Source organism: Vombatus ursinus, unplaced genomic scaffold (assembly GCF_900497805.2).
Source record: "Vombatus ursinus unplaced genomic scaffold, bare-nosed wombat genome assembly UNPS02009205.1, whole genome shotgun sequence".
Lineage (NCBI taxonomy): Eukaryota > Metazoa > Chordata > Mammalia > Diprotodontia > Vombatidae > Vombatus > Vombatus ursinus.
In genome coordinates this window covers 33934627-33961385 of record NW_020948983.1, presented here as the reverse complement: position 1 = coordinate 33961385, position 26759 = coordinate 33934627, and the positions used below count along the sequence as shown (strand labels likewise).

The 26759-nt window shown below is 37.2% G+C and overlaps 1 protein-coding gene across 1 annotated transcript in view; it reads left to right on the top strand.

The window, feature by feature from the left end:
* Positions 1 to 26759, top strand: part of LOC114035441 (A-kinase anchor protein 13-like) — a 175618-nt gene that overhangs the window by 129994 nt on the left and 18865 nt on the right. Inside the window, exon 5 of the mRNA XM_027851556.1 lies at positions 5905 to 6088. Coding sequence (XP_027707357.1) covers positions 5905 to 6088 — 184 coding nt within the window. The remainder of the gene's footprint in view (positions 1 to 5904; positions 6089 to 26759) is intronic.

Genomic DNA, 26759 nt, shown 5'->3' with positions numbered 1-26759 from the left:
GTGTGTGTGTGTGTGTGTGTGTGTGTGTGTGTGTGTGTGTGTGTGTGGTGTCTGGTCAAGAACTGTGATACAAAGAAAATTATGGTTTCTACTTTTGTGTAATAATAACAATACTTGACTTATATAGCGCTTTATTTTATGTACCTTCTCTTAATTGATCCTCATAACAGCCCTGTGAGGTAATTGCTAGATATTGTTATCTCCATTTTAAAGATAAGGAAAATAAAGTTCTGGTTAAGTGACCTGCTTGCTTATGGTCACCTAATTTCTAAAGCAGGTTTTGAACCAAAAGCATCATGAGTCCAAGTCCAGCATTCTGTCTGCTATACAGCATTGCTTTTGTAGCATGTACTTTAAGATAACATTAATTTATAAAACATTTATTAAGCATCTGTTGTGTTCCTATCACTACTTGGTAGCTTTGTGTAAAATACTGAAAGTGTGGGGTAGAAAATATTCATACCAAACATGTCAATAAAAAACTTAAAATTCAATGAACATCTATTAAGCAACTCCTGTGTACCAGGCACTATGCTAAGTGCTGAATGCAAATAAGAAAAAGAAAAGCAGTCCCTGCCCTAATGGAACTTGCCGTCTAATAGGGAAAGTCAAAAGGAAGCTGGAGGGGTGGAGGTCAACACCAAGGGTACTCAGTGTGGGAGCATTGTGTTCTGTGGATTTCAAACCAAACAAAACTGCAGATGGAAAGTAGAGAGGGAACTGGGAAGGTGTTGACTAGAGTATCCAAGGCCAAGTTTGATGTCTGCTGATGAACTTATCCTGGGAGGAGCATCTTGTTCCCTGGAGCTCAAATCAAACAGAGCTGCAGACAGAAAGTTCAGATCCCGCCCATAAAATGATGTTGGGGGCACACCATGCATAAATGTAAACAAGAGAAGAAACACATGGCAGCATGTAAATACATACATGGTAGTGTTGGACCGAATGTGGATGTAAGAGGTAACAAAAGTGAATGAACTTCACTGTGGCATCAAAGAAAGAACCCTGGGTTTGGCATCTGGACACCAGGTTAAAATTCGGCCTCAGACCCTTAGTCACTGTGAGAACATTAGAAAAATTATTTAACATCTCAGAACCTCAGTTTGCTCATTTGTAAAATAGGGGTTGTAGTACTTGAATTACCAACTTTACAGGTTTGTTGTAAGGGAAAGCACTTCAATAATCTTCAAGTTAACAAATCTAGCTTCTTATTACTAGGCTGTGAGTTATTCAGTAAGACAAATGTTTAAAAACATTTTTTAGGGAGCATGCATTTAGGTAATATCTTAGAAGTCAGCTAGTGATCCTGGGTATTTACTGAGGACAATAATCCTAGTCTATGCAGTATTTACTTTTATCAGCTTTGAATTTTTCAGCATTAAAGCTATTACTTCCTACATCCTGCTTTTTTTCTTTTTGTTGAAGACCCATGGGTATTAGAGGTTTTGTGCCTGTGAATTTATTTCGTACCTATTAGGTACCCAGTAGTAGGGTAAGCTGTATAAAGGAAACACTTAAGTTATGTGATGGGGCTTCTGCTCTCAAGGCATTTATTCCTGTATAGAGATGTAATATATGTATGTATATATATGTATGTATGCATATGCTATTTATATTTTAAGTTTGCAAAGTGCTCTAAAATATTAGCTTATTTTATCCTGCCACACTTAGTACAAGGCCTGACATATAGTAGGTTCCTAAGTATCAATAATTGACTGACTTACTCATAATCACTCTTGAGGTAGGTGCTGTTAATCCCCCCATTTAAGAGATGAGGAGACTCAGGCAGGGAGAGGTTAAGTAACTTGCCAAGGATTGAGTAAGTGTGTGTGAAGCATGATTTGGGTGAGTATGACCTGGTAGGTGTCAGACAATCAGAGAGCTGTATGTTTATCTAGTTTCAGAGATCAGAGTCATGTTCTTTAGCATTGCATATTATGACTTTGGTTGTATCATTTCACACATGTATCCCTGGTCTCAATTTCTCCATTTGTTAGCTATATGCATATGAATTGTTATTAATATGTTGATGTTTATCACATTATGTATATGAATTATTTCATCTTAATACTTTGTTGAAATTGGTTAATAGGGATCTCCCAGAGGCTTATCAGAGCATGAATACAGTGATGAGAAGTGATGAACTCCTTGAAGAGTGTGGGTGTTTCCTCTTTTTCTAGGTCCCGTTAGACTTTGGGGTGGCGTTTGTCTAATCTCAACAAACACTATAACTGGAACCATCCTCTGCCGTTACTTTCATATGAAAGGCAGGGGGTAAATACAGGCAGGTGCTGTTTGGTAATTTTTCATTTATTTATTTTGACTAGAGCCCTAATTATTAGTTTAAAAAAAAAAACTTTTGAAGAAGCTTTTACAATGGTAGTAGACACATGAGTGAGAACCTAAATGAACACAATGAAAGTGGTCACTCCCTTAAATTCCATTTCATTTTAGATTAGGTTAGGCATTTTTTTAAAAATTATTTTTATTTTCACTTCCAAATTCTCTCACTCCCACCACTACCCATTGAGAAGGCAAGAAGTGTAATACCCATTATACATATGAAGTCATACAAAATGTATTTCCACAGTAGCTGTATTGCAGGGGGGGGAAATAAAAACAAAATATGCTTTAAGTTATGTTCAGAGTTCATCAGCTTGCTCTCTTTCTCTCAATCTGGAGGTGGATGGCATTTGTCATCATGAGTCCTTTGAAATTGTCGTGAATCATTGTATTGATCAGAGTGGCTAAGTCTTTCATAGTTGATTTTTGTTATAATATTGCTGTTGTGTCCCATGTTCTGCTTACTTTGCACCAGTTCATATAAGTCTGACCAGGTTTTTCTGAAACCATCCCCTTCATTTCTTGTAGCACAAGAGTATTCTGCCACATTCGTATATCAGAGCTTATTCAGCCATTCCCTAGTTAATGGGCATCCCCTTAGTTTCCAGTTCTCTGCCACCACAAAAGAAGCTGCAATAAACATTTTTGTACATAGAGGTTCTTTTCCTTTTTCTTTGATCTCTTTGAGTTACAGATCTAGTAGCCATATTGCTTGGTCAAAGTTTTATAGCCCTTTGGGGGCATAGTTCTGAATCATTCTCCAAAATGTTTGAATCAGTTCACAACTCCACCAACAGTGCATTTGTGTCCCTGTTTTTCTATATCTCCTACAGCATTTGTCATTTTCCTTTTCTGTCATATTAGCCAACCTGAAAGGTGTGAGATAATACCTCCTCAGAGTTTTTTTTAATTTGTACTTCTCTAATTATTAGTGATTAAGAGCATTTTTCATATGTCTTGATAGCTTTGATTTCTTCTGAAAACTGCCTGTTTAGGTTACGCATTTATTAGATGCCTCCTATCTACCAGGCACTTTGCAACATGCTTTATGATTATTATTTCATTTCATTTGATCCGATCAACAACTCTGAGAGATAGGTACTGTTGTTGTCCCTATTCTACAGTTGAGGAAACTGAGACTATCAGAGGTTCAGTAAATTACTCAGGGTTACATAGCTAGAAACTATCTGAGACCAGATTTAAATTTAGGTCTTCCTGACTATAGGCCCAGTGCTCTATCTGGTATTCCATCTAGCCACCAATTTCAAAGAAAATTGTTTCTGGATGAACATGGTGGCACATATTTGTCATCTCTGCTACTAGGGAGTTTGGGGCTTGTGGATTGCTTGAACTTGTAATTTCTGAACTGTAAGGAGGGCTGAAGCAGATCAGGTGTTTGTATTCAGTCCAGCACCAATACAGTAAGGCCATGGGAGTGGAGGAGGAGGACTAGAGGAGGGAGGAGAGAACAACGATGCCTGAGGAAGGGCAAACTTGTCCAGGTTGGAAACACAACAGTGTCTTTCAGTAGTAGGATTGGGTTTGTAAGTAGCTACTAGAAGGAAAGGAAAAAACAAAGGGAAAGAGGAAAAATGTTTCAGGAAGAGACAAAAGACAGAAATGTCAGTGGTAATTTTTATTGTCTCCAAATTATTCTTTAGAAAAATTACCTTCAATTCAGTAAAACTCAAAACATTATTGCTTTTTAAATCTATATGGATTTTGGTTGCTTATAGTATTAATAAAAACCAAGTCATTATCATCAGAGGTAGAAAGAATTTATTTCCTTTTAAATTAGTGGGTTTTTTCCTCCAAGTTACAAAGTGCTTCAAATTACAAAAGATCTTATGGGATATTTTATTTAAGCAAATTATTCCACTACAGTTCTGAAATTCTGTGATTCTTCTCATTGTAGCTTATCTTAGATAAATCATTTCAAAACTGAATACATAGATACTCAGTTTTCTGTCAGGGTGTAATGCTAGAACTTTGTAGAAGAATTAGATCAGCCAGACCGTGCTGAAAGCGGTAGACCTTTTTGTACAAGATATTTATGATTAACTCCAAAAGAGAATGCATGTGGTGTGACTGGAGAAACTCAAAGAAATGGGAGACAGGGACAGGAAGGGAAGCACCCTACCCATCCTCTCACTGGGGAACTATCACCTCTAAAGCAGGAGTGGGAAAGGGAAGGGAAGGGGTATAACCGAGGATGTAGCGAGTGAGCCTCGGGCGCAGTGTTTTTCGGGTCATGACAAGAAAAGCAACTCCTTGATGGTCTTGCGAGAGGCTCCTCATGGGACTTGGTATATGATTACACAGTGTGCACACTGGAACTCCTGGGTTCCTGCTTCAAAGTAGCTCCAGGATTTCCAGAGTCAGAGCATTTCCAAGACTGGGGCTATTCAGGGGTTTTATGGAGATAGGGCAGGGCAAGTTCTGCTTAAGCAAGCCTCATTTTGATAATTGTATTTCAATATAATTGGTTTTCTTTGTAATCCTGTGCATTTTATTTTATGCATTTAAAAACATGATTCTGAGAAGGGACTTACAGTCTTCATTTGATTGCCAGTGGGGATTCATCACACGCTCATGCACGCGCACACGCACACGCACACACACACACACACACACACACACAATGCTTAAAAGCCTCTGAGCCTCTGATCTAAGTCAGGCATTATTTTCCTTATAGTAACCCATAATTTTGAATGTTTCTGTCAGAGACCAAGTAGCAATGTCTTAAACATAAGAAAATAACTCATTTAACACTGCCAGAAAGAATCTTACCTGTTAGTTGAATCTACAAAACAGATGAAAAGAAGATATTCCATAAAGGCAGAGGCACTTGGGAAGCCCATAATGATGAAACAAGCAAATTTTTCCTTCCTTTGTTCAATTCTAAGTTTGTTGTGCCTTAAAGTTAGCCTCTGTTGTTATGCCCAGAGAAGCATTTCTTTCTTTTATTAAATACAAAAGCTGGCAGTGCCAGCAATTTGATTCACGCTTAATGTGGGAAGAAGATACCTGTTTGTACTTTAACAAGTAGAACCTGTTTTTAATATATAACTTGCCAGCTCCTGACTGGGTGTTCTTTTTAAGTGTAATTACACCCTCAAGAATACACCTCTCTGAGCCTTAAATACTTTTCCCTCTTGGCTTCTCGTTTTGTTGGGCTGCAGCCACACTATTTAGTAATTGAGCCTTTTAGTAGGATTGGGGGGTAGGTGGCAGCAGGTGAGAGTCACCCCTAAAGATGCGGAGACCTGTTGCACCAAATGATTAAACAATTGGGAGTTAGGTTAGTGAACTGAAGTGATAGCCTTCTTGATGGACAGCTGTGAATATTTCAGGAGAATTTTTCCCTCACTTTATGACTTCAGTACTTAACTTTGCAAAGTTCTGTGTGGGAGCCCATTTCATGTCAACCATAGTAAAACTGTATGTGAGGAGCTTAAGCCGAATACCTGAGATTTTGTTCATGAATTTGAGAGGTGATATTTATTTAACCCACTGCTGCCATAGATAATTCATTCGTTGCTCTCTTTCATTTCTTTGTAGATGGTGGCCCACGGGAAACATTAATGCATTTTGCAGTGAGACTGGGACTGCTGAGGTTAACTTGGTTTCTGTTACAGAAGCCAGGTGGAAGAGGAGCTCTCAGCATACACAACAATGAGGGAGAGACTCCCGCAAGCCTGGCTTTAGAACGGGGCTATCAGAAGCTTCATCGACTTTTGACAGAGTAAGCTTTTTTCTCCTTGTTCTCTTCATCTCAGCCATCACCTCATATCTTCACACTATCATTCATATTAACACACTGGTTGGTATTCTTCCTGTCCTTTATAATTTGCCACTAATTGAGATCAAAACCTGTGTATTCTGCTGGATCATCGCAAACTTGTCCTTTCTGTCTTATATGTAAGAATATTAAGGCTTGTGGGAAATCTAGGGTTTTTTTTCCACTCTAATTCTCTTCCTTTCTCCCTGTTTTCTTTACTCTGCACTCCTGTTTTATTAGTTGGGGGTGGGGCATGCCTGTTGCCTAGCTTTTTGTTCTCTCATTCGTTACTGAAAATGTATAGTGAGTTAGGGATTTTTGGTAACATTAGGCAATTTGTAGAGATTCTAAGATTTGAAACTTGCGTTTGTTTCTTCAAGATGTTGTTTCTTTAAATTAGAAGCCAATCAATACTTTAATACTATAATTATGTATGGAAAATGTATATTAACCACAAGGGATTGCTTTGAATTGTAACTTACATGGTTAAAATAGAGAGCAGAGGTCTCTCCTATGAATACAGTAAAAGTCAACAGAGTTGTCCTGGAAACTTGCGGTAAGTAATGCCTTCTGTGTCCATGTTTGTCTTCTGTTTTTCTCCAGTCTTCTTTTTTTAAGAGTGCTTTTTTGGTTATTTTAATAGTTAATAGATTTAGGAAAAAATTTAACAAATTGAACTTGTTGAACAAGAATAAACTCGTATTTCAATGGAGTACTAGTAAAGGCAGAAATTACAGGCACAATTTCCTAAATAATAATATATTTGTTTGGTCCTGCCGCAGTAATCTGGTGGTGATTTTTTCTTTACAGAGAGCCAACTAAAACCAAGTATACTCATTCTTCAATAGGTGTTCCTTGACAAAACAGTTCCTTATTCTTTAGGTTAGTGTGTCCCAGTTCTTAGGCCTTGTCCTCCCCTTGAGTATGACTTTGTTGGTGTTTTATTTGGGAGTGGGAGGAGGGAACAGAAGAGGAAAGGTACAGAGAGTTTTCATACTCTCTGTGCTCGTGCCAATAACTTGTAACTACTTCGTAAGTTTTCTAGTTGAACCACCAAGAGTAGTTGATATAGAAAAATGTCAGTGATTGGTGTTGCATGGATGGTGGGAGGTTGCTATGTTAGTCTTGTGAATGTATGTGTGTATGGATACCTGGGCTCTGTTGACACATCGTTCTAGTTCAGTGATATGCCAATGGCCATACAATTCCCATCTGGCTAATACTGAGAGTACTTATTTAGGGTAATTGAAATTGGCTTGCTGTCTATGCTAGGGGAAAAAAAGCAGAGTGCTAGAAGTTTAAACAATTAGCATTGTGGGAGAAAGGGGTATGCATTTCAAATGGAATTCCTTTGGATTTGGTTGTGTAGTTCAGGACATGTACTAGATAATACCAATACCACCAAAGACTGGCTGGCAGAGTTAGTATTGTGCTCTAATCCAAATAAGGAAATAAAGTTATTACAACAGCTCCTTTTTGTGCTTGAAAGATATGTCACAAGACTGATATTGCAACACTGCTTTAAGGAAATGAGAGGTTGTATGATAGCTTTTCTTTAAAAGTGTCATTGCATTGGATTCTCTACTCCTATATTTATGTATTTGGCAGGGGATGGGAATGGGTGCCAGAGGGTATAAAAGATCTAGTGTTATTCCCTGCCAAACACAGAGACTTCTCAGGAACTCTGCTCCTTCTCAAGCCTGCTCCCACGAGTCCTGCCCTTGGCTTTAGAGCTTTCATTCTTAACTTCATCGGATTGTAAACTCCGGCTCAAATCACTGATCAGCCGTGGGTTCGGAGTATGCTATGCCTGATCCTCCTTCTTCACTTCCACCACCATTTGCTCCTTTTTTTCTGGCACCTCGTTCTTTTCCCTGCTTAGCCCATATGTTTACTAGGTTGTTCTTCACAAGGGAAAAAAATAGTATTCAGAAATGTCAAAAATAAGGTTGGAATTAATGGAAAATGCATTACCACCCCCACTCCCCCAGCCCCCCAAAAAAACAGAAAGAAGGAGGGAACACTGCTCAGTGCAGATTGGTCATACTATAACTTTTTAAGCTATTTGTAACTGAGGTTTGTTATGTTTAACTTCAATCCTGTGATAGTAATAGGCCTCCACATCGCCCCTTCCCCTCGCCTTTATGCTTTGTTATACTGCTTTTCTTTTGTTCTCTGATGAGAGTGACATCTTTACAATCAGAGCACCCCCATGCCAATTTGAGATTCATCCCCCTAAAAGCTGTAAAGAGAGCTAATTTGCCTATTTTATCATTTTAGACTCCCTCTTAACCAATTAGGATACTTCATGATTACTAGTAAGTGTCTGAGGTCACATTTGAACTCAGGCCGTCCTGAATCCAGTTGAATGGTGTAATGAATAGAGTGCTGAACCTGGAGTCAACTGTGTGATGCTGAGCAAGTCGCTTAACCCTGTTTGCCTCAGTTTCTTCATCTGTAAAATGAGCTGAAGAAGGAAATGGCAGACCACTCCAGTATCTTTGCCAAGAAAACCCAAAATGGGGTCACGAAGAGTCAGATGCAACTCAACAACAACAACAACTTCCTGACTCCAGGCCCAGAATTCTATCCACCTGCCTACCTGTCCCTCAGATTATTAAGAACTCTCTCATTTTAATTGGGGTGGATAATATTGAGTCTTTGCTTTAAATTTCTTTTTATCTTTTTAAATTTTTATTTATACCTTTTGTTTTACATTATCATTTCTAAATATATACTTCCTTTCTACCCCCACTTTCTACCTCCCACTCCTGGCATATTGGGTAGATCATCTACTTTAACTCTCTAGCAGTACCTACTGACTTCGATTTCATCTGCTGCTTTGAAGGGTGATTTTATTTTAGCTTCCTCTATAGCAGGAAACGTAAAAAGCAGGGTCTGTTTGTTCTTTAACCTTTTTGTGTCCTAGATCCCTTTGGCAACCCATTGAAATATATGGATTCCTTCTTGTAATAATATTTTACATGAATAAAATAAAATACATTAGGATTGCAAGGGAAACCAATTATATTGAAATATACTTATCAGAAGTTTTTTTAAGTTCACAGAGCCCAGGGTAAGAATCTTTGATATCAAAATTTAAAGATAAAGAGAAGTTGGAAGAACTAGAGTTGGCCTCAGGATCACACAAGATTTACAACTAGAAGAATCTTAGAAATTGTCTGTCCAACACTCTCATTTTACAAATGAGGAAACTGAGATTCAGATGAAGTCACCTTGAGTAATTATTCTGATTTCTGCAAGGCAAAGAGACTGGAATGGTTTATCATTTCCTTTTCTAGTTTATTTTACAGATGAGGAAACTGAGGCAAACAGGGTCAAGTCTAGTGCCTTTTCCTGATGATTAGTATTTCAAAGGGAAAGAATAAAGTGATATTTTCATTTTCTCTTCCAAAGTATAACTAAGGTAGAATCATAGGATATTAAAACTGGAAAGGCTCTTTGAAATCATCAGATCTAATCTCCTAATTTTATAGATAGTTAAGTAACTCACCCAAAGCACAAAGCTAATCAGTGGCAGAATCTTCTGATTCCCAGTCTAGACTTCTTTTCGAAGAGCTGCAGAGTTTACCAAAGATTCTGAATTTAACACAGTGTCTTACACGTAGTAAGTAGACTGTTGATAAATATTTGTTTAATTTAACTGAGCTTAGAAAGCTTTCTTCCTTCAAGTCTATCTGATTCCTTTTCCCTTCCCTTCCTTATCAATTTCTTTGTAGTTGGTTTGCCTCTGTCTCCCCACTGCTTTCTGTTGGACTCCTCCTTTCCCTCACCTCTTTTTTTAATTTACCGTAATATAAAATTGAAGTATTTTTAAATAATCATTACTGTAACTAAAGTTTTATGTTGTCCTGAGTTTTAAATAAAATGTCAGCTTTTCTTATGTTTTCATCAGCCATACCCTACACCCTTAAAAAAACATACTAAATTAAGTTTAAATTCATTTTTATGTAAATTTTCTTTTTTAATATGAACTTAAAAAGATCAACAAACTAGAATATTTAGAATGCAAAGAATAAAAAAGTAGAATGAATACATATGGAAACTCAACTCTCTCAATTTCCAGTGTTTGTTTTCTTTAGCTTCTCTTAGCCTTAGTTCATTCAGAGCTTTACCACTCTAGTTTTACGGGCTTGTGTCACATGCATATATTTATGCCTTGTTACTCCCCTTCTTTTTTTTTCCTCTGTATCTTTTAAAAGGCTTAGTTGGTGAGTTTACTTTACATCTGTATGGGCTTCTTCAGAAAAATCTTGAAGCTTTTAAAAAATTGTTTCTTTTTCTGCCTTCAGAATTCTTACAAGCTTTTCATCTGTCCTGAGCAGACTTCCCCTATTGATATTTAGTCCATCCAATACTAATGTAATCTTCCTTGAAACCTTTTGAAATCTGCTCTGCCAAAATTTAAGGTACGTGTCAGACTGTCTTATTTCACAAGAACTTTTGCCATGTATGGTCTCTTCCTGATGTTTCTTCTCCAGCAACCAGTTCCTCTCTGATAGTGAGAAATATCCAAAATAGAATTTGCCTTTGTTGACCCCTCCATTTTTGAAGAATAAAATCATCATTAAGGTAGGTCAGAAAGTTATTAACTGTTCTACCTTGGGCAAAGAGAAAGAGAGAGATTGCCTGCAGACATTTGAATAATTGATATTCCCCATCACTACCATATCATGCCTTTGTATGGATTGGTTGCGATCTTCAAACTTCATATCTGTTTCTTCTTTCTGTCAAGGTTTCTCATCTATCAAACAGGGATAAGAATACTGGAATTACATACCTGATAGGTTTACTATAGGGCATATGTTATAAACTTGAATGCTCCTTATAAATGAGTTGCTATAGTTATCATTATTGCTATAAGGGATCTTGAGATGTTATGTGGTCCATTAATTTGTCTTCAGCTGGTTGTCTAATGTGACAAGAACACAGTTGCAGAATTATATAATTTAGAGTGGAAGGGTTCAGGTGAAACCCAGGGGGCTTAAGTGACTCTCCAAGGTGTAAGAGAGAGAAAGTGGAGTTAGTGCCTAGGTCTTTTGTTTCCTGGGGCAATGAATGTTCTTCTCAGTCCCCATCCCTTCCTCCCACCCCTCATATTTTCAGCTCTTCTCTATACTTCATTCCATGCTGGGAATATTCTCTTAGATGGCAAGTGACTTTATCCTCTTCCCTGGAATACAGGATGTGATTAAGTGTTTAGATTTCAAAGGGATTCTCTGCAGGCAAAGTAAATAGATGGAGTTCAGATGTGAAGCAAAGTCAAGTAGGTATTAACTATGTCAATAAACTGAAAAAGCAAGCCTTCCTTTATATTAGCTGTTATATAAGCACATTCAATAGGAGCTGTCTTTTATGTATGTGTATTGAATATTTTAAAGGAGTGCTAGTTGATGATATATGATTTTTGGATAACTTCCTTGGCCTTGGAGGAGATCCCCATGATAAAGGAAGGGTAGAAAACTTGTAGCCAACAGAAATCTTGAGTTCCTTGGCCATTTGAGTAGAAGTCTATGAGAGCTTTATTGTACTTGCTCTTGCCAAAAGTTCATTTTATGATTCTTGGATTGCCTTCCCATTAATATTAAAGTAGTATTTCAGAGGCACTGGTTTCTCTTCCTTATCCCTTTTGTATTTCTTCTTTTGGAAACACTATCAGGTTATGATAGAGGAATTTTTCCTTTTTCAAGTACATTGTTTCTAGTGAGAATGGACAACATATAAATTAACCTTTAAAATTTTTCTTTTCATGGGATCTTGTGCATAAGTATGCATTTAAATTTGGCTGACACCTATTAAGCACTTGATGAAAATCATTGTTTAGATACTAGGAGTAGATGAAAAATATAATAGTTCCTGCCTGTAAGTGTTCTACAGCCCAGTAGACAAGGGGTACTGACATGTATAAAACGACTGATTGAAGGTAGAATGTGATGTAGACAAAGGGGAAGATGCTCAAAAAGAATTCTTAAGAAATTAAGTGAGGGGGCAGCTAGGTGGCGCAGTGGATAGATATCCAGCCTTGGAGTCAGGAGGACATGGGTTCAAATGTGGCCTCAGACACTTGACACTTACTGGCTGTGTGACCCTGGGCAAGTCATTTAACTCCTATTGCCTCACCTCCCCCCCCCCCAAAGAAAAGAAAAAGAAAAAAAAGAAAACTCGGTGAAGAAAAATTCACTTTTAGGTAGCACTTGAACTGTTCTTCTAGGCCATTAAAAGGATTTTAACAAGTGAGAAATGGAAGGACTACTTTTGCAAGTGCCCTCTTTTTTCTCTCTTCCTCCCTCTTCTCTCCTCTTCTCTTCCCCCCTCTTCTCTCCTCTTCTCTTCCCCTACCCTCAGTGTTTGAAAAGTTAGTCTAAAAGGAACTTATTCCAGTTTCTCTAAGGCCTTGATATCTAGGACAACACATTTTCATTGGATTTTTTTTCCAGTGTCATTACACCTTCCTACTCTTTACATCTCTGGTTTTGTAAAGCTCTAGATAATTAAAAATAAATTTTAGGATGCATTTTGGCATCCTCTTTTGGTGAAGGCAACTGCCTTGGGAAGTGAAGTACAATTTTCTGACATATAGCATTGTTTATGTATCAGTGATACAGGCTGTGTGTATTATGGTGTTTATAATTTGTGACCATAAAGTGTTACTCACTCTGCACTTGCCATCATACATCAGAAGTTATTATTTTAAGAGCTTTAACTCTTTAGTGTTGCCACAGCAGTTATTCAGTATTTCTCTACTCTATGGCACACATAGCACATCTGACCTCCTCACAAATCACATTTTATAAGCAAAGGGATAGAGAGATGCCTAGGGCATAATAGGTTGAGCGGAAAAGAAAGAGGCTTTAGGGTATGGTGTTGTAGAAGACTATATTTTGGTTATGTTTTAAACTTATATAATTAGGTTAAAACTTCCTTTTATCTGCAGCCCCATCCCAGGAAAATTTATCCTTTCTATGGAAATACCCTCCTAGAGTTCCTGTGGAATTTGATGTAAGAGAGACCTTCCTTATAATGAAGTCTTCAGTATTAACGCTGTTAACCCCTTGACAATTCTGAGGAATTTGTATGACTATTGTATTCATAGCCTGTGGTCTTTACCTCCAAGCCATGTGTAGATCAGTTCATTTATTGCACAAGTGAAACAAAAGGAGAGTAAATATTCTTTCACTAAATGTTCTGGCTAGAATGACCTTGTTCCTTGCCTGTGCCTCCTAAACCCTCTGGATTTCTTCTAGAGTCAGATTAAGATCAATGCTTTTAATGATATTAAAAAAGACTTAGTTTAGCACCACCACTCCACAAAACATATGCATGTATACATAGATATGTATGTGAAGTGTTGATTTCTGACATTGTGATATTGTGTATTGCAGTGTCTGACAATAATTGGGATATCTGTGTAATGAAATATATACACATGTGTGTCTATCTAGAGGTACACATATATGTTTATGTATGTATATGTGTATATGTGTATGCATTTCTGCCCCTGCTATACCCCCATCCTTCCTATTTCAAATAGAATATCTTTGAGGGTAGGGACAGGGCTGTTTCACTTTTTGTCTTTGTATCTCCCTAGCATTTAGTGTAACACGTGGCACATTGTCACTACTTAATAGATGCTTGGTTGATTGATTTATTGGGCTATTATTGGGGTCATTATAGTACTTCCATCAAATGAGTGGAAATCTTTCAAGCCCATGAACATTCTAGCTATCACTTAGATATCAGGTTTGCTTCAAAGAGTTGTGACATGACATGTCACAACTGTTATGTTGTTTTCTATGGCAACAGTATGTGATATTGGAAATACAGGATTTTCCTTCAGTGCAGATTCAGGACAAAGTGAATGTGAGATCAAAGCCTAGGAATGGATAGGTGTACATGATAGAATAAGGCAATGACAACAAAGAACCTTCTTTCTCTTTTAAATGTGTTGTTGTTGTTGTTGGGTTGTTTCAGTCGTGTCTGACTGTGACTCCATTTAGGGGTTTTCTTGGTAAAGATACTGGACTGGTTTGCCATCTCCTTCTGCAGCACAGTTTTTTCAAACGAGGATCTGAGAGGCAAACAGGATTAAGTGACTTGCCTAGGATCACACAGCTACTAAGTGTTTGAGGCTGGATTTGAACTCATGAAAGTGAATCTTCCGGATTCCAAGCCCAGTGCTCTATCCACTGTGTCACCAACTGCCTCTCCCTCTTCAATACATAAGTAACTCATGTATTTAATTTAAATTTATAACTAATTAGCAGTAAAAAGTACCCTTTGTTACTGTAGCTAGGTTTGGTAGTCCATGTAGTGTTGTACTTAGAGTCAAAAGGACCTGAATTTGAACCTTGCCCTTAGACACTAGCTGGAAGTCATTTAACCTGTGCCTTTTCTCATTCATAAAATGGGAATGATAATAGGACCCACGTCTCTGGGTTGCTGGGAAGATAATGAGATAATATGTTTAAAGCATTTTGCAAACCTTAAAGCACTATAGACATGTTGTAGAAATCATTATTATCATTAACCTTTTCTATTACTTTAGTGGGAGAATCTTTTTAAAGGAATATATGGTGTAGTTCAGAGGTGTCCAGCACATGGCTGGCAGGCTGCATGTGGCCCACAATACTCTCAAGTGCAGTCTGAACCAGAATGAAATGTAATTGAGAAATACTTAACATAAATAAAAATACACTAAAACATAGATAATGTCACATTTTAAAACTAAGTCAATATGTGAACCACAGTGTACCTTTTGCATGGTGTAGTAACCCCTGTGTTTCTATTTGATTTTGACCACTGGTGTAGCCCATATTGTTGCCGAGACCAGGTTCAAGGCTCTTCTCTGATGCATACTGGCTGTGTTACCCTGATAAAGTCACTTAATCTCTTTATTACCTACAGGCAACTCTTTAGGACACTAGATTGTAGAGAACATACCAGCCTACATTGGTAGAGGAAGTTTACTTACTAGGGGCTTCTCAGTATTTATAAAATTACAATTCTAGCTGGTTTCTGCCTTCATTGGCATCACTACCAATATAAGAAACAAAAATGTTTTAATCAAAATTATTAGGATAGAAATTACAATTCAAAATCAAGGAGAAATGAGAAATGATAGTGTGAAATTAAGGAGAGGTTAGGCTTACTATTTCAAAGAGTTAATACTTTAGAGGTTATTTGTTTAACTGAGTCTACTGTATAAAAATATTGAATTTGTGTTACTATGGTGAAGTTTATCTTAAACAAATCATTTATTCCATAGTGTCACTTGCTGGAAATTAGAAAGAATTGGAAGGGGGAAGCTTTGCGGAATGTGTTGGTGATGTATCTCTTACGTATGCCTTATAATCTCAATTTTATTTCAGGCAAGAGGAAGACTAAAGAAATAATGCAGTAGAATTTAGCATTATTTAATGATTTCCTTTCTCACTTTACCACCCAGCTACCAAATTTACATTTCCAGATTAATTTCATCCCCAGAGTTATGATATTGAATCTAGTGAGAAGACTCTACCCAGTAGAGGGGCTAAACTCAATCAGACCTTCCTTTTTATCTCAGAACTCTTTCTGCCCTTGGGCACATGACTGTTCCGCTCTTAAGGCCCTCATTGAGTACATGGCTCTGACATTCAAGTCTTGGTGCTTCCTAAAAGTCAGAATCACCAGCATCCTGCCACCAAGCAGTGTACTTTTTGCTTATATTTTTTTGGGGATGTATTTTTACTTACTTGTAAAAAAAAACCCCAAATCAGAAAACCCTAAACTTTTTTTGTCAATATTTTAACTTAATTTTCATTTCTTTTTACTTATAACTACTTGCCCTTCCCACCCCCCCAGTCTAATGCCCTGTTGCTAAGTAAAGAGTAGCTCTTCCAGAAGAAATGTCACATTGAGGAGAGCAGAAAACAGTGCATATATCAATGCCGAAAAGCCTAATGAATTGAAGTTTATGCAAATGTGTCTGTGATTACTTGGAACTGGCAATATATTACCTACAAATAGCCAGGTAACTGAAGGGTAAATGTGTAGTTGCTGGATTGTTTCCTTTATTTAGAGATTAGACAATCCTCTCTACCTGGTGGCACTCTTTCCCCTTCATCTTCAACAGATTTATGTCTCTCTCTCTCTTTTTTTTTTAAGCCTTCATTGAAGTATGGCCTGTTGGTGCAGTTGTAGTTTCTTTGAAAATGTTGCAAAATTCATGAAATAAGGAACTGGTTACAGTAGATCCTTGTTAGAAATAGAATTGGGGCAAGGTGTTTACTCCTGAGGACCATGCTCCTTTTCTCTCGCTTTAATGCAGCAGCCTGATGCAGGATGGGTGTACGGTATTCTTGGTGCTTTGGAAGCCATATGTGAGTATTTTGTCCTTCATATATTCATTAACTCTCCATCATTGTTCTCTAGCTATTAATTTTACTCTTTCCTTCATCTGTGTAAGAAAGAGATTGAACTTCCTCTCTGTCATCTAGTGTTGGGAAGGGTAGAAAAAGGTTGTTTGGTTCGTTTTTTTCCTCTCTACTGTTGGTTTGACAGGCACCCCCACTGATGTGGGAACTTCAAAAAATACTGAAAATTTAGGATTAGAAGTAAGGCCTTCTGCATATAGTAAGAAAATCCATTTGGTTGTTCTGAATCTTCAGTGTTGTTGCTTTAAAAGTAGGATATATTTCTGGCTTTAGACATTTGACAATTACTAGCTGTGTGACCCTGGACAAGTCACTTCGCCCTGATTGCCTCACTAAAAAGCAAAAAAAAAAAGTAGGATGTATTTTGGCAATTAATTTGAATTTATTTCCTATGACTTAATAACAGTATCATAGAGATAATGTGTGACTGAAAATTTCTGTGCTACATTGTACATCAGTATTCATACAGAAGAGAGAGAATGATAATTGAATGGCCAAAATCTATGTAGTGCTGTAAGGTGTCCAAAACTCTTGCTTCTTAGCAACCCTGTGAAGAAAGTAGTACAAGTGATGTTATTTCCTATTTTAAAGCAGGCTTACAAAGTTTAATTACAAAAGTTAAGTGACTTGACAGTGGTTCCACATTTAAGAAGAACCTGAACTAGGATGTGAATCCAGGACTCATGACTCCCAAGTTTAGCACTTGTGTAGTGTATAGCACACTGAGCTCTGGACCTGAGAGCCAAGAGACCTGGATTCATATCCTAGCTCTGGTAGTTACTAGCTGTGTGACCAGTGACAGGGCACTAAACCTTTCTGAGCCTCAGTTTTCTTATCTTTAGCATGAGGATAATAGCATTTGCCTTACCTTTCTTATTAAATTAGTGAGAAGAAAAGGTTTTTGTAGGCCTCAAAAAGATTATATAAATGTGACTTGCCATTTCATATGCTGAGAAATACTTATTTTTGTACTTTGCACAGTTGTCATAGAATCTTACTCTTTGTAAGCATCAAGCTTATGATTTTGACCTTTATACAAGGTATATTCTTTACACTGAATTTTAGCTAATGACACAGTTCACTAACTCATCCAGATGCCTTCGAGGTTCTTTGTGAATTACTAGATTTCATAACTAAATTATTGTTATTATTATTTTTGTTTGGAAGGACTAAGAAGCTCTTGTTTCTAGTCCCAGTATTTACTTTGTGACCTTAGGTAAATCACTCAATTTTCCTGAGTCTTACTTTCCTTATCCACAAAATGAAGAATAATAATTCCTGCTTTACCTACCACCCTTGTTGTTGTGAGGATTAAATAAGAAAGTGTGGGGGAAAGTGCTTTGTATATTACAACATGCTTAACAAAATGTAAAATGGTTTTTTACTGTATGTTGTTATTTGTCCCAAGGATTTCATTTTGTGTACTTGGGTCTCAGACTGTCTTTCCTAATATTTTTTTTTTACATAAAGATAGATTAAAGGCATATGTTATAAACCAGTCTCCTGTGAATCCGATTTCATAATTGTTTCTGAGTGTAGCTCAAGTTACTTATTTCATTTAAAAATGTTGCAGAGTCAAAATCTTCAACAAAGATCCTCACTGAGCAGATAGATTCAGAGGCAGCTAGGTGGCACTCTGCATAAAGTGCTGGGCTTGGAGTCAGGAACACATGAGTTTAGATTTGGATTCAGATACTTAATTAGCTACGTGACCCTGAGCAAATTACTTAACCCTTCTCAGCCTCAGTTTCCTTAGCTGTAAAATGGGAATAATAATAACTACTTTTCAGGGTTATTGTGAGGATCAAATGAAGTGTTATTTATAAAGCTCTTAGCACATTGCCTGATACATTGTAGATGCTGTATAAATGCGTATTCCCTTCCCCATTTCCTTACCTGATCTAATTTGAGCTTCTCAGATTATGGAACCGTGGAGCTAGAATGTATCTTAGAATTCAACTCTCAATTTTTAACACAAAAAACTACTGAGTATCAACATGTTAAGTTACTTGCCCTGAGTTATACAGCTAACTAATATCAACATAAGGACTAGAACTCAGGTCTCACTGTCCAGTGCTGCTTCAACCATACCACGCTGGCTGCTTATGTAACCTTTGGCAAGCTATTTTGCCTTTGTGACTCTGTTTTCCTGTTTCTAAAGTGGGAGAATTAGACCAGTTGCTTTTTAAAATCCCTTCCAGCTGCCAAATCCTAAAAATCCTGTGATTTCAAAGCCATACCTTATATATCTTTGAGCCAGTTACTGTTGTCAACACCATTCCTTCTAACCCCTGGTTTGCCTGATTTCTTAGAAAGAAGAATAGATGAGAACTTCATCCTCCATAGCAGCACACACACACATCCCTAGCTTAATTTAGGTCCTTGAGTACAAGTAGCTCCCTATGTACCTTCCCCAAGTGTGCTTATCACCTCTGTGTTAGGAAATGAATACTTTATTTCATCACAGATCCTCCAGAAATGTGGTTGGTCATGGTATTGATTCTGAAGTCTTTCAGAGTTGTTCTTTACATGTTGCAGTTCTTGTAACAATTGTTCTCCTGGTTTTGCTTACTTAAAACTTCATTAGTTAGTACTACTCAGGATTCCCTGAAATTGCCTCTCTCATTTCATGTTGTGTCATTTTAGATGGTAGTAATATTCCATTTCTTTCCTATATTACAATTTGTCTAGCTATTCCCCAGTTACTAAGAGGTGATCTAAAACACCTCTTTAGATTCTGGTATTTTTCTTTGTTCTTCTTTCCCCTTTAATCCTTCCTTCAGAATCATAAAGTCTGTGTAGCTTGTATTAACCTTGCTCTTTAACTCTGTCTCATTCCCTATCCCCACTTATTTTCTTGTTGAATTTGATGTGTTTCTATACCAAACTCTGTGTGTGTTTGTATTTGATCCTTCTTAGTCTGTGATACATCACTGATGCAGCTCCCTGCCCCAGAGTTTTCACCATGTTTGTATGCTCTTTTCAGGCACCCCTGTTATGAAAAATAGCGAGTTCCATCCTCTTCTTCCTCTTCCCTACATCAGTGTCTTCCTCCTTTTACACTTTCTTCTTTTTCCCCTCTTTAGAGCCTCAGAGCAAAACCAGTCCACCTCTGGGACCTCTGGTTTTCTTATTTAATTACCTCAGTACCCTATGAAGACAAAAAGATTTTGAAAGAATACTAATTTCTTCACCCTCTTTGAGACTATTAGCACTAAATCATTACATAGCTCCTTCTGGTTACTCAGATAAATTTGCTTTTCTAGGTTCTTTTGGCTCCTGAGCCTGTATTTCAAAATTCCTATTCATCTCTGGTCTTTTCATCAGAAATGTTTGAAAGTCTGCCATTCCATTAAAGGACTATTTCTTCTGTTCCTCATTCCTCCTCCCTCCTCCCTGTCCCCTTAGGATTATATTCAGTTTTGCAAGGTAGTTTATTATTTTGTCTTTTGAAATTCAAAGGTGTTCTCTCACTGAAAGTTGCAACTGTGCTGCTGACTTTAGTTCCTTGGAATTAGAATTGCTTTTATCTGTGTGCTTGAAGGTGTTTTTTCCTCTTAGGAACTGATTAGTGGAGTCTTTCTATTTTTACTTTATCCTTTGCTTCTCATAATCCTTGGCAGAGTTCATTTATTATTTCTTGAATCTTATGATTTCTAGGCTTTTATACCATGGATGTCAGGGAGTCCAAGTTATCTTAAACTACTTCTCTTTGACCTGTTTTCTAATTCAGTTATTTTTGGTATCACATGTTTTACCTTTTCTTCTATGTTTTCAGTCTTTTGATTTTATTATATTTCTTGCTATCTCATGGAGTCATTGATTTCTGTTTGGTCTATTCATGTTTTTAGGGAGGCCATTTTTTAGGTAAAGTTTATCACTTTGTCTTCTGAGCTACTTATTCTCCTTCCTTTTCTTTTCTCCAGAGATTACATTTTATTTTTTATCTACTGCTTCATTTCTTCCATTTATTCATGTAGTCCTTGTGGAAAATCTGTTTTTGTTTGTTTGTTTTTTCCCTTTGAGTCTGCTTTCAGCTGTTTTGAAGCTGCTTGTTTCTACTTTTGTGAGAAATCTCTAGATATATTAAAAAAATTTTTTTCCATACTGAATGATATTTTTTCTTTGCTCTGTTTTTTTTAATTTGATTTTCTGCCTTTAGTACCCAGACTTGGGTTTTGTGCCAAGGCTCCAGCTCTGCTGCACTTTGGGATGTGGTGGCTGGCCTTGTCTTGGGACACTTGGGTTCCTGAGCTGACCTCTTCCTTCTCAGACCCTCCTCCCCAACCTTGACCTTTGAGATTCTGAGTGTTGTATCTTCAAGGCTCTTCCTGGTATCTCAAGAGAGAGTGTTTGGGACTCCCAAACTCTTGGGCCTGGGAGATGCTGGTCTGAGGTCTCCTACACTGTGCTGGTCAGCACTGCAGCTTTCTTAGGGGAGCCCTCTGCTCTTTTTGCATATGTTCAAGGAGCCTTAAAGGCTAATTGAGTCCTGTTTCTGTGACAGTGTTTGCTTTGTTGAAGGTTACACTTTTCCCATTGCCTTGAAGATTCTGCCTGGCTTCCCCCCCTCCCCCGCCCCAATTCTAAGGGGATGTAAGTCACTGTATTTTTTTCATTAGATTTTTTGAGCATAGTTTGGTGTAAACTTCTTTTTTTGAGGGGGGCGAAGGGGAGTAGGTATGTGGGAGCTGTCCAGTCTTTCTAATTCAGATAGACATCTTGGCAAGATTCTCCCTCTTCTCCCCATCTCAAAATCTCAAAGTTTTGGGAAATGGAAAGCAGCTCCTTCCTTCCCCTCTCCCATCTCTCTCATTTACATGTGTATTTGTATGTATGAAACTCCTGATTTACATGCTTAAAGTGAAAGATATTTTCATTGAACAGTATTGCATCGGAAAAATTGCTAAATGTTGCTTATTTATACTGGGATAGCAACTTGGTACTACAAAGAAGTATCAGGAAAGCATCTGTCATTTTTCCATATGGCATTTAATATTTTTTCAATTACAATATAACCTTGTCTCACCATAACTTAACCAATTTAAGATCATTTCTTAAATTGAACAATGTGATGCTTGAAGAGTAGGCAACTGTAGTTTCTTTTCTCGTCATTCAAATTCATTCCATGAATTACAGTAATTACTTTCCAAAATGATATCTTTATTGTGATTTGATTTTCCCCATTATGATAGCCAGTGAGTAAAACCGTTATGACCTTGCTATCTATAAATAGAACAACTTATCTTATTCATATTTTCCCTTTTAGCCAACTGATTTTAACTCAAGAAATTGAACTGTAGTTTATGATTTGTGTTGGTCTCCACAATTCTGGTTAGTAGTGAGAGTATCATGAAATTGTTCCAGTACTTTCCCTTTATTATCATGTCTAAATGTAGTTGTGGGGTGGAGTTTTGGGGGGGCAGGGGAAATATAAATTTATTTTCAGGCATTTAGGGCCAAATTGTTGGGATTTTTAGTTCAATGAAAAAGTCAAAGAAAATGGCTAGAGGAAATTTTATGTCTGTTTCCCTTTGAATCAGTATCCCATTATTATCCTTAGGACACTTCTTACCTTTGTGTTGCATTATTCTAAACTATTTAAAAAAATTTTTTTTTAATCAGGTTCAACAAACTGAGATTTTAGTCAAGTATGGGTCAAGTTTTACTTTTAACAGAGCTTCACTGTCCGCTTTATGAGCTCTAACTCTATAAGACATCATCATAGGGAGTTACTAAACCAATAAAATATAGTCCCTGCTTTGACCTTGGAGTCATAGGGTTTAGAACTAGAAGAGGGGACCTTAGAGACCATCTAATCCAGTATCCTCATTTTTTTTATTAAATAGTATTTTATTTTTTTCAATTACATATAAAGATAGTTTTCAGCATTCATTTTTGTGAGATTTTGAGTTCCAAATTTTTTCTCCCTGTTTCCCATCTCCTCTCCCCAAGATGGCACCAATCTGATATAGGTTATACATGTGCAATCATGTTAAACATATTTCTACATTAGTCATGTTGTGAAAGAAAAAAAAACCAAAAGGGTAAAACAAAAAAAAAGTGAAAATAGTATGCTTTGATCTGCATTCAGACTCCATAGTTCTTTCTCTGGATGTGGATAGCATTTTCCATCATAAGTCTTTTGGAATTGTCTTAGATCATTGTATTGCTGAGAAGAGCTAAGTCTGTCATGGTTGTAGTATCCTCATTTTCTAGATGAAGAAATTGTGACTCACCAAGATTGTGGTATGTCCTAAGTCATAGAGTTAGTAAGCTTCAGGCCTGGGACTTGAAATCCCAGGCCTTCTTTCAAATACACTCTTCTCCACTCCATCCCACTGAGATTAAACGTTCTGTAATCATAAACATATAGCCAAGGAACAGTCACTTATAAATTTATACCTGTGCAACTGTAGCTATCAGCTATGCAGATTTTCATTTATAAATATAAGTTATAAGTCATCAAGTATTTAAGATAAATAAAACAGCATGCAATGGTGATTAATGCCAGGTTGAAAGGTTGGTGGTCTAGAAATGAACAAAGCATACCTCTCTTGGAATCCTTGTGATCTGCATAGTGGTTTACTTTGCTAGTGTTCATTATAGGTGGATACAATACAGACTTCAACTGGGCCACCAGTGTTGCACAGCAAAATTTTTATTCTTCTTTGACTATCTTCCTTGATGAATTCTTTTATCCTACTTGTTTCAGACCTCTGTTGTCCTCGAGCCCCAGATAATTGTTTCACATCCCTTGCCTAGGCCTGTGCCCTTGATTCTATCCCTTCTCATTTCCTTTGCCAGCTTGCCTAATTTGTTATTACTTGTCTTTCTTTCATCTTCTCTACTTCCCTATCTACTGAGCTCTACCCTGCTGTCTACAAACATGCTTAGGTCTACCCCATCCTTAACACACACACACACACACACACACACACACACACACACACACTTTCACTTGATATGACTATCTGCTTCTGTCATCCTTTTTCTTCCCTTTCACTGCTAAATTCCCAGGGGAAAAAAAGTTGTTTATACTTTATTCACTACATCACCACTGTTGACCTTATCACTTGAGGGAAGCTGCTTGCTTTAATATACTTTTTCTAAAGAGTGCTTTCTTTCCTGCTGAGTCTGTAGAGGAATGTTGACAAGTCCAGTGGCATTTTCTGGGTTCTCATCCCTCTGGCCACTCTGTAGCTTTTAATATAATTGACCACTTCCTGGACAAGCTCTTTTCGTAGCTTCTGTCACACTCCTCTTTGCTCTTTCTTTTTTTTCCCATTTTTTTGGATAATTAATTTATTTATTTTTAGTTTTCAGCAGTCTTTTCCAAAAGGTTTTGAATTTTAAATCCTTCTTCGATGGCAGTGTGCAATCTGATATAGGCTGTACTTATACATTCATATTAAGCATATCTTTCTATAAGTCATGATGTAAAGAACAATTAGAACTAATAGGAGGAACCACAAGAATGAAGCAATAAAAAAAAAACAACAAAGGAAAAGGAGAGCAAATAGTGTGCTTCCATCTACATTCAGACTCCATATTTCTTTCTCTGGATGTGGGTAACATTTTCCATCATGAGTCTTTTGGAGATAGATTAGATTTTTGCATTGCTGTGAAGAGCCAAGTGTATCAAAGTCAGTCATCACACAAGGTGGCTGTTACTGTGTACAATGTTCTCTTGGTTCAGCTCATTTCACTTTGTATCAGTTCATGTAAGGCTTTCCAGGTTTTTTGAAGTCTGCCTAGGACAGACTTATAGCACAATAGTATTCCATTACATTCATATACCAACAACTTGTGGAACCATTCCCCAATTGATGGACAGCCCCTCAATTTCCAACTCTTTGACACCACAAATATTTTTGTACATGTGGGTCCTTTTCCCATTTTTATGATCTCTTTGGGATACAGACCTAGAAGTGGTATTGCTGGGTCAAAGGGTATGCACAGTTTTATAGCCCTTTGGGCATAGTTCCAAATTGCTCCCCAAAATGGTTGGATCATTTCACAACTCCACCAGCAGTGCATTAGTGTTCCAATTTTCCCACATCTTCTCCAACATTTGTCATTGTCATGTTTTGCCACGTTAGCCAATCTGATAGGTGTGATGTGGTATCTCAGAGTCGTTTTTGATTTGCATTTCTCTAAACAATAATGATATGGAACATTTTTTCATATGACTATAGATAGCTTTAGTTTCTTCCTCTGAAAACTGCCTGTTCATATCCTTTGACCATTTTGGGGGATGCTCTTTCTTTTGCTACCTATATAACTGCTCTTTCTCCTCTGTATTGGATTTGATTTGATTTTTTACATGTATATTCTTGGAATTCTCATGTTTGCATATATTTAAGTATCATCTCCATGAGATTGTTCCCATACATATCTAACCCCTGTCTCCCAAAATCAAGTTAATCATCATCAGCTGGCTGCTGAATGTTATCTCAGCAGTTTACTGTATAAGTTGTTCAGTTTTTACTTTGTGACCTTTAGTGAAGGGGGTAGAGGCTAAGCAGAGAGATGGGGGAACTCTCTCTCATACTCAAATTATTGCCACTTAAAATAGTTTTTCTACCTCTAGTATTTCTAGTCTGCTTCATTATATTAATCAATATTCAGTTGTATTTTGGTGAGTTGGGGTAACTTATAATCATGTGCCCTAAGGAAGAAATATATCCTCAGGCCTGGACTAGTATGAATTTTGTATGCTGATAAAACAAGAACTTGGTATAAAAAGAAATACAAAGGTACAAGACCAAAAAACCCAATAATTGTGGATTGTGTGCTAAATAAATATTTCTTAAAATTAGAGTATTTCAGAAATCTTAATGCAGTTTTAAGTTGTTAAGACTTTTTATTAAGTTTAAGGTTTAATAGCTATAAAACCACACTAAGACTTTTGGGGCACCCTGTGGGGAAGTGAGATAAGGAAATAAGCATGTATATAGCACCTAGTATTTTCCAGGCACTGTACTAAGCATTTTAATAAGTATTATCTAATTTGATCTTCACCGCAACCCAGGGACGTAGGTGCTGTTATTGTCCCCATTTTACAGTTGAGGAAACTGAGGCAGAGGTTAAGTGACTTGCTCAGGGTCACACAACTAGTATGTGTCTGAGGCCGAATTTGAACTCTGTTCTGTCTGACTCTTGGCCTACTGCTCTATGCACTGTGGTGCCCCCTTAGCTGCCTTTAATATACAGGCATGTCTGGACATGTGAATGCCTTATTTCTTTTATATAGTCTTCACTACTGTCTTCAGTTGGTAGCTTGAGTTCTGATATCCTTGTTCTGTAAAATCAGTAGGCGGCAGGGAGGTGGGCAGAGAAACGGTTTTGTCCTTCATGGCCTGTGAGGTCATCTGATAATTGCTAGGTGCTTCTCTGGACATTATTCTGTTGACTAATTCAGGCTGGGAGTAGACTTTGGAACTTTTCATCAAAGGATGTTTGTTTTAGATTATTTCTCTTGGAGCATTACATTCCTTCGATTTGTAGAGGAATGTTGGGCAGCCCTCTTCCCCTTCCCCTAAGCCTTCCTGTTCTATACTGTCATTAAGTGACAGTAACCCCTTAATGCTTTGGGCTGCCTATATCAAAGCTTGTGCCTCGCTGAAACTTTCTTTAAGTTATAAGCCAAGAAGGATCAGTTCTTTGTTCTTTTGTTGCATGAAACCTGTGCTTAAACTATCAAAAGTGTCTGGGAGCTTATTTCATGGGATCCTAAGAATGCTTTAAACAAACAAACAATGGGACCTTATAGAAGAGATGTTTAATAGCTCTAAAGGGCCAGAATAGGATGTCAGGCTTTTACAACTCAGGAAAATTCTTTAAATTATAGTCTAGTTATAACTATCTAAAATGCCCCTGAGGGCCTCAGTAAGACTAAGAAAACTGCTGAAATATATATGTGTATACAAATTATTTATTCAATATATGTAAAAATATATATGTGTGTGAAATTGTCTATGTTGACTAAATAATCATTGCAGTTAGTAATGACTTTTTCTTAGTGCCTATTTGATTGGCCCCCTTTTGGAGCCAAGGCTGAAAAATGAAAAAGGCCACTGAAATCCATCCTGCCCTTGTTCCTAATACCCTTTTGCTTAAACATTATTTAATTAAGTGAAATTACACCCAGATTCATTGTTGGCTCCATAAACCCTTGGTTAAGGGTGTGATTATAAGTA